At 42.6% G+C, this 17500-nt stretch overlaps 2 protein-coding genes across 2 annotated transcripts in view; both read right to left on the reverse strand.

Annotated features, from left to right (window-relative positions):
* Positions 1–9285, reverse strand: part of spns1 (SPNS lysolipid transporter 1, lysophospholipid) — a 20186-nt gene extending 10901 nt beyond the window's left edge. The window contains exons 1-2 of the mRNA XM_055151194.1: positions 9017–9285; positions 807–1007 (exon numbers count right to left, since the gene is read on the reverse strand). Of these exons, the coding sequence (XP_055007169.1) occupies positions 807–999 (193 nt within the window). The 5' untranslated portion in view covers positions 1000–1007; positions 9017–9285. The remainder of the gene's footprint in view (positions 1–806; positions 1008–9016) is intronic.
* A 1512-nt stretch (positions 9286–10797) lies between these two features.
* Positions 10798–17500, reverse strand: part of nfatc2ip (nuclear factor of activated T cells 2 interacting protein) — a 12894-nt gene continuing 6191 nt past the window's right edge. Inside the window, exons 4-8 of the mRNA XM_055151195.1 lie at positions 17477–17490; positions 17329–17395; positions 16233–16377; positions 15879–16000; positions 10798–11003 (exon numbers count right to left, since the gene is read on the reverse strand). Coding sequence (XP_055007170.1) covers positions 10842–11003; positions 15879–16000; positions 16233–16377; positions 17329–17395; positions 17477–17490 — 510 coding nt within the window. The 3' untranslated portion in view covers positions 10798–10841. The remainder of the gene's footprint in view (positions 11004–15878; positions 16001–16232; positions 16378–17328; positions 17396–17476; positions 17491–17500) is intronic.

Consider the following 17500-nt stretch of genomic DNA (forward strand, 5'->3'; position numbering starts at 1 on the left):
TGTTTGGTCTGGTTTGGTCTGTGTGGGTCTGTGTGGGTCTGGTTTGGTCTGTGTTGGTCTGGTTTGGTCTGTGTTGGTCTGGTTTGGTCTGGTTTGGTCTGGTTTGGTGGTCTGGCTGTGTGGGTCTGGTTTGGTCTGTGTGGGTCTGTGTGGGTCTGGTTTGGTCTGTGTGGGTCTGGTTTGGTCTGTGTTGGTCTGGTTTGGTCTGGTTTGGTCTGGTTTGGTCTGGTTTGGTCTGGTTTGGTCTGTGTGGGTCCAACCTGGTCTAACCCCAGTATTACCCTGGTCGTATCCTAGTCTAGCCCCGGTCTAAACCAGTCTAAACCCCGGTCTAAGTCCAGTCTAATCCCAGTCTAACCCCGGTCTAAACCCCGGTCTAAACCCCGGTCTTGCCCCCGGTCTTGGCCCCGGTCTAAACCCCGGTCTTGGCCCCGGTCTAAACCCCGGTCTTGCCCCGGTCTTGCCCCGGTCTTGCCCCGGTCTAACCCCGGTCTTGCCCCCGGTCTTGCCCCGGTCTAAACCCCGGTCTTGCCCGGTCTAGGTCTAAACCCCCGGTCTAAACCCGATCTAAACCCCGGTCCCCGATAACCCCGGTCTAACCCGGTCTAAACCCCGATCTAAACCCCGGTCTAAACCCCGGTCTAAACCCCGGTCTTGCCCCGGTCTAAACCCCGGTCTTGGCCCCGGTCTTGCCCCGGTCTTGCCCCGATCTAAACCCCGGTCTTGGCCCCCCGATCTAAACCCCGGTCTAAACCCCGATCTAAACCCCGGTCTAGTCCCGGTCTAGTCCCGGTCTCGGCCAGTACCTGCCACGGTGAACCGGTCCATGTAGTTGAGGAGGTTGATGTAGCAGAGGATGAGGACGGTGATGAACGATCGCCGTGACGACACGCCGCTCAGAGACTCGCCCTGAGGCTCCGCCCTCGTCTCGTCCTGCGCCTCCGATTCGCTGTCGTCCGAGAGAAACGGCGCCGAGTCTGACGCCCGCTCCGCCGCCATGACTGAGCCTGCGGGGGACAGACACGAGAGGAGAGAGTTTAAAACTTCCATCAGGGTTTTCATCCTGTTTTCAGATTTATTTTCTTCTCACTCGTTCTGATTTGGTTGTTTAATCTTAAAAACTGTCACACATTTTTCTTCCATGACTCAACACGTCAGAAAATCTTAAACTTAGGCAATAAATGTTTAAAAAAAGCTGCAAACTATTTACCAGAGTTTTCCCTGAAACATTTGATCACAGATTTGTTTGATAAAAGTCTGGCTGTGTTTTCTTTACTGGACAAACTCCTCTCATGTTCGACTCATTTAAAGTGTTTATGTCTAGAATTTAACATCTTTGAATTAGAATCTTTGTAGACGTAGACAGATTAATAAAAAAGAGTCACTCAAACATGTGAATGAAACTAAACAAAAACTCCAGGTCTGTTTGAGTGATCAAGGTGTTTGTGGTGTTTTAAATCCTGGTGGTTTGAGGTTCAATTGCCAAAAATTGTGTTAAACTTTAAAATTGTGATCAGAAAATCAGATAAACAAATGTGTCCAGAGTGAGTAAACACATGAATCTGTGTCGTTCATTCATTTGTTTTTCAAAATAAAATCAAAAATAAGAAAACGAAAAAAAAAAAAAAGATTTTGTTCATTATTTGTTGAAAAATGAAAAAAATGGAAAATGATTCGTTTTTTCAGTTTTTGATTTTGTGTTTAAATGAAAAATGGAAAAAAAAAAAAAAGGATAATGGGCTGAACCAGGACTAAACCAGGTCCGGGACCAAACTGGAATCAGACCAGGACTGAGACCGGGACTGAGACCAGGACCAGACCGGGACTGAGACCAGGACTGAGACCAGGACTGAGACCGGGACTGAGACCGGGACTGAGACCAGGACTGAGACCAGGACTGAGACCAGGACTGAGACCAGGACTGAGACTGGGACCAGACCGGGACTGAGACCAGGACTGAGACCAGGACTGAGACTGGGACCAGACCGGGACTGAGACCGGGACTGAGACCAGGACTGAGACTGAAACAAGGCCAGGAACCGACCATGATTGAGACGGGGACTGAGACTGGGACCAAACTGGGATCAAACTGGGACTGAGACCAGGACTGAGACTGAAACTAGACCGGGACCAGACCGGGACTAAAACCAGGACTGACACTGGGACCAGACCGGGACTGAGACCGGGACGAGAGCCGGACCAGACCAGGAGTGAAAACAGTTTAGTCCTGGTTCAGTCCTGGTTTAGTCCTGGTTTAGTCCTGGTTCAGTCCTGGTTCAGTCCTGGTTTAGTCCTGGTTCAGTCCTGGTTTAGTCCTGGTTCAGTCCTGGTTTAGTCCTGGTTTAGTCCTGGTTTAGTCCTGGTTTAGTCCTGGTTTAGTTCTGGTTCAGTCCTGGCTTAGTCCTGGTTTAGTTCTGGTTCAGTCCTGGCTTAGTCCTGGTTTAGTTCTGGTTCAGTCCTGGTTTAGTTCCTGGTTTAGTCCTGGTTTAGTTCTGGTTCAGTCCTGATTTAGTCCTGGTTTAGTTCTGGTTCAGTCCTGGCTTAGTCCTGGTTTAGTTCTGGTTCAGTCCTGGTTTAGTCCTGGTTTAGTCCTGGTTTAGTCCTGGTTTAGATCTGGTTTAGTCCTGGTTTAGACCTGGTTTAGTCCTGGTTTAGATCTGGTTTAGTCCTGGTTTAGATCTGGTTTAGTCCTGGTTTAGTCCTGGTTTAGTCCTGGTTTAGTCCTGGTTTAGTTCTGGTTAGTCCTGGTTTAGTCCTGGTTTAGTTCTGGTTTAGTCCTGGTTTAGTTCTGGTTCAGTCCGTTATCAGTTTTTTCCATTTTTCATTTAAGCATAAAATCCAAAACTAAAAAAACGAATTATCATCTGTTTTTTCATTTTGGTTTTGGAGACAAATAATGAAGAAAATCGTAGTTTTTTTCATTTTCTTATTTTTGGTTTTATTTTGAAAAACAAATGAACGACACAGATTCACATGGACTTGTTCATTCTGTGGTTGTCAAAAATATCGAACACTAGGACAGAAACTGGTCTCTGCTCCTCGTCGAGAACATTAGAACTTGGCCTGAAGTTCACAGGAGTCAGATTTTCGTGAGATAAATCTTTTATTGATTGAATAATCCTGGTGACCTTTGACCTGGTCCAAACAGATAAAGACGTGGACCTTTAGGATTCGACAGGAAACGCCTCGAGAAGTGAAACAACAATCCAGCACAACGAGTTCCCCTGCACAACCGCAAAAATATGAAACCGGAAATCGGACGCAAATCGATACAGAAACCAGTATCGAAACTAAATCCTATTTTATGATAAGGATCGATTCTAAAAAAAAGTCCAACTGACAGAACAGAACAAAACCTGAATGTGTTTGAAACAAACTGGAACAAGTACAAGACACAGAGACTAGAACACACAAGGACCTGGTTTAGACCTGGTTTAGTCCTGGTTTAGACCTGGTTTTAGTCCTGGTTTAGTCCTGGTTTAGATCTGGTTTGTCTGGTTTAGTCCTGGTTTAGTCCTGGTTTAGTCCTGGTGTAGTCCTGGTTTAGACTGTTTAGTTAGTCCTGGTTTAGTCCTGGTTAGTCCTGGTTCTGGTTTAGTCTGGTTTAGTCCTGGTTTAGTCCCAGTGGTTTAGTGTTTGGTTAGACCTGGTTTAGTCTGGTTAGTCCTGGTTTAGGTTCTCTGGTTTAGTCCTGGTTTAGTCCTGGTTTAGTGGTTTAGACCTGGTTTAGACCTGGTTTAGTCTGGTTTAGACCTGGTTTAGTCTGGTTTAAGTCTGGTTTAGATTGGTTTAGTCCTGGTTTAGTCCTGGTTTAGTCCTGGTTTAGTCCTGGTTTAGACCTGGTTTAGTCCTGGGTTTAGATCTGGTTTAAGTCCTGGTTTAGTCTGGTTTAGTCCTGGTTTAGTCTGTTTAGACCTGGTTTAGTCTGGTTTTAGTCCTGGTTTAGTCTGGTTTAGACCTGGTTTAGTCCTGGTTAGCTGGTTTAGTTTAGTCCTGGTTTAGTCCTGGTTTAGATCTGGTTTAGTCCTGGTTTCTGGTTTAGTCCCTGGTTTAGTCCTGGTTAGCCTGGTTTAGTCTGGTTTGGTTAGTCCTGGTTTAGTCCTGGTTTTAGACCTGGTTTAGTCCTGGTTTAGATCTGGTTAGTCCTTGTAGTCCTGGTTTAGTCTGGTTTAGTCCTGGTTTAGTCCTGGTTTAGTCCTGGTTTAGATCTGGTTTAGTCCTGGTTTAGTCCTGGTTTAGATCTGGTTTAGTCTGGTTTAGTCCTGGTTTAGTCCTGGTTTAGTCCTGGTTTAGTGGTGTTTGTCTGGTTTAGTCTGGTTTAGACCTGGTTTAGTCCTGGTTTAGATCTGGTTTAGTCTGGTTTAGTCCTGGTTTAGATCTGGTTTAGACCTGGTTTAGTCCTGGTTTAGATCCTGGTTTAGTCCTGGTTTAGCCTGGTTTAGTCCTGGTTTAGTCCTGGTTTAGTCTGGTTTAGTCCTGGTTAGTCTGGTTTAGTCCTGGTTTAGACTGGTTTAGTCCTGGTTTAGTCCTGGTTTAGTCCTGGTTTAGACCTGGTTTAGACCTGGTTTAGATCTGGTTTAGTCTGGTTACTGGTTTGTCTGGTTTAGTCCTGGTTTAGTCCTGGTTTAGTCTGTCCTGTTTTAGACCTGGTTTAGATCTGGTTTAGACCCTGGTTTAGTCCTGGTTTAGTCCGGTTTAGTCCTGGTTTAGTCCTGGTTTACCTGGTTTAGTCCTGGTTTAGATCTGGTTTAGTCCTGTTTAGATCTGGTTTAGTCCTGGTTTAGGTCTGGTTAGTCCTGGTTTAGTCCTGGTTTAGTCCTGGTTAGTCCTGGTTTCAGACCTGGTTTAGTCCTGGTTAGATCTGGTTTAGACTGGTTTAGTTCCTGGTTAGACTGGTTTAGTCCCTGGTTGTCTGTTTAGTCCGGTTTAGACCTGGTTTAGTCCTGGTTTAGCTGTTTAGTCCTTGGTGATAGTTCCGTTTAGTCGTTCGTCCTGTTAGACTGGTTAGTCTGTTTAGATCTGGTTTAGTCCTGGTTTAGATCTGGTTTAGTCCTGGTTTAGTCTGGTTAGTCCTGTTGTATCCTGGTTAGACCTGTTTTGTCCTGGTTAGATCTGGTTTACCTGTTTAGACCTGTTTGACCTGGTTTAAGTCCTTTTCTGGTCTTAGTCTGGTTTAGACCTGGTTAGTCTGGGTTTTAGTCCTGGTTTAGTTGCGTTGTCCTGGTTTAGATCTGGTTAGTCCTGGTTTAGTCCTGGTTTAGTCCTGTTTAGTCCTGGTTTAGCCTGGTTTTGACCTAGTTTAGTCCTGGTTTAGATCTGGTTTAGACCTGGTTTCAGTCCTGTCCTTTTATATAATCTGGTTTAGTCTGGTTTTCCTGATTTAGTCCTGTTTTATCCTGGTTTAGTCCTGCGTTTAGTCTGGTTTAGTTGGTTTCCTTGTCCTGGTTTAGTCTGGTTTAGTCCTTTTAGTCCTGGTGGTTTTTCCTGGTTAGTCCGGTTTTAGTCCTGGTTTATCCTGGTTTAGATGGTTAGACCTGGTTTAGTCCTGGTTTAGTCCTGGTTTTTAATCTGGTTTAGTCCTGGTTTAGACCTGGTTTAGCTGTTTAGATCTGGTTTAGTCCCTGGTTTTAGTCCCTGGTTTAGACCTGTTTAGTCCTGGTTTAGATCTGGTGTATCTGGTTTAGTCCTGGTTTAGACCTGGTTAGTCCTGGTTAGATCTGGTTTAGTCCTTAGTCCTGGTTTATCCTGGTTTAGTCCTGGTTAGATCTGGTTTAGTCCCCTGGTTTAGTCCTGGTTTAGTCTGGTTTAGTCCTCGGTTTATGGTTTAGTCCTGGTTTAGACCTCCTGGTTTAGTCCTGGTTAGGTTTAAGTCCTGGTTTAGTCTGGTTTAGTCCTGGTTTAGTCCTGGTTTAGTCTGGTTTAGTCCTGGTTTAGTCCTGGTTTAGTCCTGGTTTAGATCTGGTTAGATCTGGTTTAGTCCTGGTTAGACCTGGTTTAGTCTGGTTTAGTCCTGGTTTAGTCCTGGTTAACCCTGGTTTAGTCCTGGTTTAGATTGGTTTAGTCTGGTTAGATCTGGTTTAGTCCTGGTTTAGATCTGGTTTAGTCCTGGTTTAGTCCTGGTTTATCTGGTCAGACCTGGTTAGTCTGGTTTAGTCCTGGTTTAGTCCTGGTTTAGACCTGGTTTCCTGGTTTATCTGGTTTAGGCCTGGTTTAGACCTGGTTTAGTCCTGGTTTAGATCCTGGTTTAGTCTGGTTTAGTCCTGGTTTAGTCCTTTAGTCCTGTTTGGTTTTAGTCCTGGTTTAGACCTGGTTTAGTCCTGGTTTAGTCCTGGTTTAGTCCTGGTTTAGTCCTGGTTTAGACCTGGTTTAGACCTGGTTTAGTCCTGGTTTAGATCTGGTTTAGTCCTGGTTTAGTCCTGGTTTAGTGGTTAGACCTGGTTTTAGTCCTGGTTTAGTCCTGGTTTATCTGGTTTAGACCTGGTTTAGTCCTGTTTTAGTCCTGGTTTAGACTGGTTTAGACCTGGTTTAGTCCTGGTTTCCTGGTTTCCTGGTTTAGACCTGGTTTAGTCTGGTTTAGTCCTGGTTTAGTCCTGGTTTAGACCTGGTTTAGACCTGGTTTAGTCCTGGTTTAGACCTGGTTTAGACCTGGTTTAGTCCTGGTTTAGATCTGGTTTTAGTCCTGGTTTAGACCTGGTTTTAGTCCTGGTTTAGTCCTGGTTTAGACCTGGTTTAGACCTGGTTTAGTCCTGGTTTAGTCCTGGTTTAGTCCTGTTTAGACCTGGTTTAGACTGGTTAGTCCTGGTTTAGATCTGGTTTAGTCCTGGTTTAGTCCTGGTTTAGACTGGTTTAGACCTGGTTTAGACCTGGTTTAGTCCTGGTTTAGTCCTGGTTTAGATCCTGGTTTAGTCCTGGTTTAGTCCTGGTTTAGACCTGGTTTAGTCCTGGTTTAGACCTGGTTTAGACCTGGTTTAGTCCTGGTTTAGATCTGGTTTAGACCTGGTTTAGTCCTGGTTTAGTCCTGGTTTAGACCTGGTTTAGACCTGGTTTAGACCTGGTTTAGTCCTGGTTTAGTCCTGGTTTAGACCTGGTTTAGACCTGGTTTAGACCTGGTTTAGTCCTGGTTTAGTCCTGGTTTAGATGGTTTAGTCCTGGTTTAGAGTCCTGGTTTTAGACCTGGTTTAGACCTGGTTTAGACCTGGTTTAGTCCTGGTTTAGATCTGGTTTAGTCCTGGTTTAGTCCTGGTTTAGTCCTGGTTTTAGACCTGGTTTAGTCCTGGTTTAGACCTGGTTTAGACCTGGTTTAGTCCTGGTTTAGAGTCTGGTTTAGTCCTGGTTTCCTGGTTTAGTCCTGGTTTAGTCTGGTTTAGTCCTGGTTTAGTCTGGTTTAGACCTGGTTTAGTCCTGGTTTAGATCTGGTTTCCTGGTTTAGTCCTGGTTTAGATTTAGATCTGGTTTAGTCCTGGTTTAGTCCTGGTTTAGTCCTGGTTTAGTCCTGGTTAGTAGACCTGGTTTAGACCTGGTTTAGTCCTGGTTTAGATCCTGGTTTAGTCCTGGTTTACCTGGTTTAGTCCTGGTTTAGACCTGGTTTAGTCCTGTTTAGTCCTGGTTTAGTCCTGGTTTAGTCCTGGTTTAGTCCTGGTTTAGACAGATTTAAGGAACATGGGAAGAGAAAATCACAGTAAATTGTCTAAAGAACGAGAGTTTTATTTTCTTATCATTGTGGGATCAGAATCAGTATCGAGTATCGAATATGGAGTATCGAGGTATCGAGTCTAGTCCTTATAAAAGTCAAGGACATGAGAGTTTACAGAAGCAGTAAAACACCAGGGTGTAAATAAACTCCTGTAACTGCGTCTTTATTCGTGGAATGATTAAGTGTTAAATATTTGTTCTCTGGTTGATTGAGTTTCACAAAAGAAACTCCACAAGGTTTAAAACTGTTTCCTGTTCCTTTTGTTCACAACAAAGGCGGCAGTTTCCCGTAATCTAAATCAGATAATAACTGGATTAAAACCAGATTTAAGATTATTATAAAACGACAACTAAACACCAAATCATCTCGTTTCACGTCACGTCAGATTTTGTGTTTTACATTTGATTTAAATCATGTTAAAGGTCCAGAAATCAGATTAGAATCGGACTTTGGAATGAATGTAAATGTGAACATAGACGCTTATTCGTGTTTGTCAAAAATGCACTTAAGCTTTTAATCGACAAAAACAACAACGTAAAATAATAAATAAGATTTTTTTTTTTAAATTATTATTATGACTATTTATGTATTTATTTTATATTTATGTATTTATTTATTTTCATTTTACTCAAATTATTGGTTCATTAATACTTCTTAATATCATCATTATTATTATTTCTTTTTTTTTTGTACCCTTACGCAGAAAAACGCCTCTTTGACACAAGATTTGGAAAAGAATTAAACTATTAAGAATATAAACAGGAATATAAACTTGAATAATGACGGTGGAAAAGTGCAGTAAATGAACTTCAGTGAAATAAAAGCAGGTGAACCCATAGAACTATAATAAAAATAAAATAAAATGAAAGTAAATGAACCCGCAGAACTATAATAAAATAAAATAAAATAAAATAAAAGCAGATGAACCCATAGAAACTATAATAAAATAAAATAAAAATGTAAAAGCAGGTGATCCCACAGAAACTATAATAAAATAAAAATATATTAAAATAAAAGCAGATATGAACCCATAGAACTATAATAAAATAAAAAATATATATAAAAAATAAAAGCAGTTGAACCCATAGAACCTATAATAAAAAAATAAAATAAAATATTAAATAAAAGCAGTTGAACCCATAGACCTATAATAAAATAAAATATATTAAAATAAAAGCAGTTGAACCCATAGACCTATAATAAAATAAAATATATTAAAATAAAAGCAGTTGAACCCATAGACCTATAATAAACTAAACTAAAACAGATGGAGATAAACCCCGTGATCGGCGGATGCTAATGCTAATGCTAGTTGTTGTTTACCGGGTGCGGGTGACTCAGGGCCGCTCTGTCCGCTCGGTGTCCGCCTTCCGCAGCCTCTCCTCGGCTTCAGGAGCGCCTCAGAGCCCGGGGCCTCAGTGCAGATCCATGCCGGGCCGTGTGGATGGAGAGCGGGGTGCGGGAGGCGCGGTGGACTTGGGAAAAGTGAAGCTTTCGGAGGTTTTCAGAGGCTAAACTTTCCCAAACAAACATTTGTGCGGCGCCATGATCGGTCTGCACTTCCGCGTGCGCTCACGTGCTCCTCACGCGCCGGTCACGTGACGAAAATAAAAGGATTACACCGGATTATTTTAGATTTAATTAAAAATCCGCCTTTAAATTGGTGCTGAGCAGAGTGTTTCTTCTGCAGTGTGTTCATAAAAGGGTCCATCACATTTGGACCGTTTTTTAAAAGGGTCCATTACATTTGAACCATTTAAAGGGTCCAACACATTTGAACTGTTTTAAAAAGGCTCCATCACATTTATTTATTTATTTATTTAATAGGGACAGTGCATATTAATGAACATCTACAACATTGCAGTGTAAATATGCCAGATTATAGCAACACTGCTCATTTCCATCTGTCGTCCGTCGGCAGGAAACACCACAAATTTAAACAAAGCAAAAACAAGTAACAAATCTAAACTAAAAGTGTCCACAAGTCTGGTTTTTCTTTAGCCGCTCTTTTAAGTAGGACTTGAAGGTGGCAAGAGTTGAAGTTTCTCTTACTGACAGTGGCAGACTGTTCCAAAATGTTGTTCCTCTGACTGAGACACAGTTTGTCTGAGTGTGGAGCGTCTGTGTGGACGTCACAGTTCCCCTGAACTGTGGTCCTAGTTCCACTCACAGTCTTTACTTTAATAAAATCCTGTAATGGAGGAGGGGCAAGTCCATGCAAAACTTTATAGACAAAACATCCATATTTAAAACCAATAAAATTATTAAAATCAAGCCAATTATACTTGTCGTCTATATGGGACAGAATCATGGAGTAAAAACATTCGTGCCGCATATAAAGTCATAAAAGGTCTTACTTGTCTAAAATTCACTAAGTTAAAATGAACAGTTTTTGTTTGGCGCTTAATGTGTTTCTTAAATGTCAATGTCCGCTCCAACTTCAGTCCCAGGTATTTAAACTGTTATTAAAAGGCACAGTGCGTAACTTTCTGGAGCTTGTCACCTGCATTTCCATGGAAACAGAAAGTTAAAACCATACTTCAGAACATTCTTCACAGACATGGATTTGGTTTATGCCATATTTTGGAATATTACAGCCAAAGAACAACATTTCCATGGAAACAAGCAGGAAGAGGCCCAGCTCCAGGACCAAGAGTCAGGTTAAAAAGAAAATAAGACTTTCTTTTAGTCTGTTTTTGGTTTGGTGGGATTTAAATACATAATGAAAATGTTCAGATCAAAGTGGTCGGATCTCAGCAGGACCAGGCCCCAGTGCCACAGGAGAACATCTGTGGCAAACTGTCCCTGTGTCCTTAAGCAAGACACTTCTCCAACACTGACGAGTGACGAGTGACGAGTGAGACGAGCCGAGGCTACAGGAGCAGCTCAGCATCAGAGTGAAAGAAGAACAGAACAAACTTTAGCATCTGGAAAAGCCCTGAATCAGTCTAATGCATCATCATCATCATCATCGTCATCGTCATCGTCGTCATCGTCATCGTCATCATCATCATCATCATCATCATCATTATTATTATTATTATTATTATTATTGTTCACATTATTCTGTCCCCCTCACACGTATAAAACACACGACTCTGCGGTGAAATTAAACCTTTTATTGTTGACTTAAATAGAAAAGCGGTGCTCAGGTCCAGACCTCGATCACGTCCCCGTCCTCCATGTCCAGCTCCTGCGGCGTCTGGAGCGAAGATAATCTACAGCCGTCGAAATGAAAACTCACTTTCCTCTGAGCGACGACGGCCAAGCCCGAAGAAAACTGAGCGAAAACAGAACCCAGAGGAGCGTCCTGCAGAGACACAACAACAACACAACTGTTTCAAGTCCGACAAACACGACAAAAACACGACAAAGTCGTGACAAACACACGACAAAAACACGACAAAGTCGTGACAAAAACACGACAAAGACACGACAAAAACAAGACAAAGACACGACAAAAACACGACAAAAACGAGACAAAGACACGACAAAAACGCGACAAAAACACAACAAAAACACGACAAAAACACGACAAAGACACGACAAAAACAAGACAAAAACACGACAAAACAAGACAAAGACACGACAAAAACGAGACAAAGACACGACAAAAACGAGACAAAGACACGACAAAAACGAGACAAAGACACGACAAAAACACGACAAAGACACGACAAAGACACGACAAAGACACGACAAAGACACGACAAAAACACGACAAAAACAAGACAAGAACACGACAAAGACACGACAAAGACACGACAAAGACACGACAAAAACACGACAAAAATATAGCAAAAACACGACAAAAACGAGACAAAGACAGGACAAAAACGCGACAAAAACACGACAAAAATACAACAAAAACAAGACAAAGACACGACAAAAACACGACAAAAACGAGACAAAGACACGACAAAAACACGACAAAGACACGACAAAACACGACAAAACACGACAAAGACACGACAAAGACACGACAAAGACACGACAAAGACACGACAAAAACGAGACAAAGACACGACAAAAACACGACAAAAACACGACAAAAACACGACAAAGACACGACAAAAACGAGACAAAGACACGACAAAGACACGACAAAAACACGACAAAAACACGACAAAGACACGACAAAGACACGACAAAGACACGACAAAGACACGACAAAAACACGACAAAAACACGACAAACACGACAAAGACACTACAAAAACAAGACAAAAACACGACAAAGACACTACAAAAACACGACAAAAACACGACAAAGACACTACAAAAACACGACAAAAACACGACAAAGACACGACAAAGACACGACAAAGACACGACAAAAACAGGACAAAAACGAGACAAAAACATGACAAAAATACGACAAAAACACGACAAAAACAAGACAAAAAACGACAAAGACACTAAAAAAACACGACAAAAACACGACAAAAACACGACAAAGACACTACAAAAACACGACAAAAACAAGACAAAAACACGACAAAGACACTACAACAACACGACAAAAACACGACAAAAACAAGACAAAAACACGACAAAAACACGACAAAGACACGACAAAGACACTACAAAAACACGACAAAGACACGACAAAGACACGACAAAAACACGACAAAGACAACAAAAACAGGACAAAAACGAGACAAAAACATGACAAAAATACGACAAAAACACAACAAAGACATGACAAAGACAACAAAAACGCGACAAAAACACGACAAAAACACGACAAAGACACGACAAAGACACGACAAAAACGAGACAAAGACACAACAAAAACACGACAAAAACACGACAAAGACAAGACAAAAACGAGACAAAGACACAACAAAAACACGACAAAAACACGACAAAAACATGACAAAAACACGACAAAAACGAGACAAAGACAAGACAAAAACACGACAAAGACACGACAAAAACACGACAAAAACACGACAAAGACACGACAAAGACACGACAAAAACACGACAAAAACGCGACAAAAACACGACAAAGACACGACAAAGACATGACAAAAACATGACAGACACAACAAAAACACAAAAGCAACGACAAAAACAACAAAAAAACACGACAAAAACACAAAAGCAACGACAAAAACACAACAAAAACACGACAAAAACACAAAAGACACGACAAAAACGCGACAAAGACATGACAGACACGACAAAAACGAGACAAAAACACGCCAAAAACGCGACAAAAACACGACAAAGACACGACAAAAACATGACAAAGACACAACAAAAACACGACAAAAACACAACAAAAACACGACAAAAACACAAAAGACACGACAAAAACGCGACAAAGACACAACAAAGACACGACAAAAACACAAAAGACACGACAAAAACGCGACAAAGACACAAAGACACAACAAAGACACGACAAAAACACAAAAGACACGACAAAAACGCGACAAAGACATGACAGACACGACAAAGACGCCGACAACAAAAACGCGACAAAAACACAAAAAAGACATGACAAAAACACGACAAAGACGCGACAAAAACACGACAACAAAAATGTGACAAAAACACAACAAAGACACGACAAAAACACACAAAAAACGCAACAAAAACACGACAAAAACACGACAACAAAAACGCGACAAAAACACGACAAAAACGCGACAAAAACACGACAACAAAAACGCGACAAAAACGCGACAAAAACGCGTCAAAAACACGACAAAAACACGACAAAAACACGACAACAAAAACGCGACAAAAACACGACAAAAACACGACAACAAAAACGCAACAAAAACACGACAAAAACACGACAACAAAAACGCAACAAAAACACGACAACAAAAACGCGACAAAAACGCGACAAAAACAGGACAAAGACACGACAAAAACACGACAACAAAAACACGACAAAAACACGACAAAAACGCGTCAAAAACGCGTCAAAAACACGACAAAAACACGACAACAAAAACGCAACAAAAACACGACAAAAACACGACAACAAAAACGCAACAAAAACGCAACAAAAACGCGACAAAAACACGACAAAAACACGACAAAGACGCGACAAAAACAGGACAAAGACACGACAAAAACGCGACAAAGACACGACAAAAACACGACAACAAAAACACGACAAAGACACGACAAAAACACGACAAATGCTTTTAGAGCCATGTTAGACTTGTGTTTTGTTCCATTCACATGTTTGAGTAACTCTTTATTATTATTACCGTTTACTAGAGATGTCCCCATCACATTTTTTTTTTACCCCCGAGTCGGAGTCATTTGATTTTGAGTATCGATACCGAGTCCCGATCCGATACTTCTATAAAACATTATGAACTGAACTAAGGATGTGTGAGGATCAGATTGTGTTGATTTCATGTGTCGTATTTGAATGAACTTAGTGTGAAAAATCAAATGTCCAAAACTTTAATTTTATTCACTTTTCTAACCATGAACCATCATTGTTGAAAATCTTGACTTTTCAGTTTGGTCTTGGAATGTGTAACTTATTAAATTTAATGAACTGAACACAACAGGAACCAGAACCAGAACCAGAACCAGAACCAGATCAGACCAGAGACTCGACTCTGCACAATCTACACTTTGTATATTTGATAATATATGTTTGTATGTACATTATGTTTGAAACATTTAGGCTCATCTATGATCCAAATAATACAAAACATTACCAAATAAAAATGAGATGATATTTATTTGTCATAAGTCTCTTTGCTCAGCCCCACAGGTCGTTCTGTACGTCTGGGGGCACATGTTAATAATAATAATGTGATATTTATAATGTCATTCATACAGTCTGTATTACCGTATTTTCCGCACTATTAATCTCTCTGGATTATAAGAAGCTCTGTCATTAAATGGTTTATTTTCTAACTTTTTTCTCAAATAAACCTGGTGGGACTTTAGATGAAACCCAACAGTGTGATGTGTGAGTGGTTTTGTTAGTTTGTTCACGGTGACTCTGGGTGTGTTCAGTTGTGGCGTGTAGGGAGTAGTGTCTGTCGCTGGATTGTCGGCGTGTTCACAGTGACTCAGTTGTTCAGTCGTGTTTAGAAGCGGCACGTTGCACTCGTGGCTTTTTCGGTTTGTTCCTCCGTTCCTCGTCGGCGTGGAGTGATGAGTGTGTGTGTGGGTGTGTTTCTCTGTGCGGTCGCTGTCTGCTCCGTGTGTGTTTGTGTGTTTGTAGTTTACTGAAGTCGTACTGGGACACCTGAGTGGATTCGTGTATGGGGAGCTCTGGATTGTGGCGTGCGGTCTTTTTTTGATGCGGTTAGAGGCTTAAGAGCGTGGCTAATAACCCGGAAAATACGGCGCTTAAATACAATATTCACCTGGAGTAAGATTAGAGTTTAAGACTGGACTTGTTACATCTGTGCTCATCCCCGATCAGGACCACGGACATGAGCCCCACAGCCTCTCTCCCCCGGCCGCCCCACATCCACAAACCCACCGAGCTCACCGCAGACGGGAGCGCCCGCCGCAGACGGGAGCGCCCGCCGCAGACGGGAGCGCCCGCCGCAGACGGGAGCGCCCGCCGCAGACGGGAGCGCCCGCCGCAGACGGGAGCGCTCGTTGCAGAGGGGAGCGGGCACCACTGGACCCACCCTCTTCACCTAAAAGCGCCCGCTCCACTGCGCAACATGAAAACAAACAGCAGCGTGCGACGAAGCCATCGGCCGCGCAGGTGTGAACACGAACCACAGAACCACAGAACCACAGAACCACAGAACCACAGAACCACAGAACCACAGAACCACAGAACCACAGAACCACAGAACCACAGGTAACTGCGGCGCCAGAGCACGACATGACCCAAAAGTCCCAGCGCGAGTGTGTCTCTAGTACAACAGGCGCTGGGACAGACGCGCTGACGGGACGTCCCTGAACAAATCCCACACCTCAGTAAAAAAGAAACAACTGTTGTGTCCTGTGTGTTTTATATGTACATTATTTCTCTGACACCTGATCAGAACATAACATCTGAGTCCAGATCGAGTCACAGTCACGTGATCGGATCAGGACTCTACTGTTTACATCAGATCACAGACATACAAACATATAAACATACAAACATATAAACATTTAAACATATAAACATTTAAACATATAAACATACAAACATATAAACATACAAACATATAAACAGGAAGTACCGACCCGGCGCACAGAAAACTCCTGACACATGGTGCGGTCTTTGCCCTGGAGTCGCACTTTGATGACATCATCCACGTCTCCTCCAGTGGGCGTGTCCCTCTCCGCCTCCGCCATCACCACACACTCTGCAACAGACACACACACAGACACACACGCAGACACACACACACACACACACACACACACACACACACACACACACACACACACAGACACACACACAGACACACACGCAGTCAGATCCGTCACCACCACTCGTCTCACAACTGCAGTGATCGACTGATCAAACTGATCAAACTAATCAAACTCCGACTGGGGTTGTCGTTCGTTTTCAGACCAGCAGGGGGCGGGTCTTACCCAGGATGTCTGCGATGCCGAGCCCGAGCGCGCCCACCGTAGCGTCCGCACTGAGCTCCGCCTCCTCTCGCAGCAGCAGCAGCCGAGGGGGCGGGACTCCCAGTTTGACGGACAGCTGCTCCACGACGGCGCTGAGGGGCGTCGACTGTCACGGGAAACAGAGAGGGTCAAAAACAAAACTCAAACTTTAAAAACAACTGAACTAATAAGACACAATTTTATACTATAACTTTGTGATTTCAAAGAGAAAATTTAAAGAAGCACCGAAATCTGAACTTTAATCTCATTCAAAATCCCATTTCAGAACATGTCTGGAGAAGTTTAAACTACAGCAGCAGCTTTTACGGGGAGGGCATCTGACACATGAGGGAGGCCGTGTTTTGTTTTTTTTTGTTTTTTGACTACATCGAGCAAGGAGGGGAAGTATAGGGCAGATCATATTTGGGCAACAACAAGTTTGGGTGTTTTTTTCTTTTTTAAAACCAATCAACACAATACGTAATAACACAATAACACGAGGAACAGTCTGGGACTTCCACTCCTGTCCAGTCTTATGGAGGAGCTCCGGTCTGTGCACAAATGAACAGGCGTCCGTTACGTTCAGGCGTCCGTTACGTTCAGGCGACGTCCAGGCGTCCGTTACGTCCAGGCGTCCGTTACGTCCAGGCGTCCGTTACGTTCAGACGTCCTGGTGTTCAGCTCTTACAGATTCAGTTGTTTGCTCTTTGAGTTTCAGGTTCTGTGTTTGCAGCTGTTCTTGCAGGAGCCGAGGTTTTAGTCGACAACTGATGATTTTCAGATGAAAACGCTGTTCTATGTTTTACCAAAGGTTTTACAGAACATGTTTTCTCAATTTTGCCAATGTTTTTTAAAAAATCCAGTAGATTAAATTAAAACATGCTTATTCAAATTTTTGGCTAAATGACTTTTTTTCTGTGATAAATGAAAATACTGTTTTATATTAAACATGTTTTCTCAATCCTGGCAGTGTTTTTAAAAGAGCCCAAAACACAAACACGGGGAGGAGGGACCTGACACACACGGGGAGGAGGGACCTGACACACACAGGAGGGCAGGTGACACACATGTGACTCACCGGGAGCACGTGGATCTTGTGCAGGTCGGTTCGGCAGCGCACTTTCAGAGGGAACTGTCTCTCGGGCCTGACGACATTCCACACAAAAAAGCAATAACATCTCCATGAAGAAAAGCATCTGACGGAGCCTCTAGCAGAAAAGTTACACAGAGCAGCTTTAAACTAGAGAAAA

Source organism: Boleophthalmus pectinirostris, unplaced genomic scaffold (assembly GCF_026225935.1).
Source record: "Boleophthalmus pectinirostris isolate CB_2022bp ecotype Guang Dong unplaced genomic scaffold, ASM2622593v1 HiC_scaffold_15, whole genome shotgun sequence".
Lineage (NCBI taxonomy): Eukaryota > Metazoa > Chordata > Actinopteri > Gobiiformes > Gobiidae > Boleophthalmus > Boleophthalmus pectinirostris.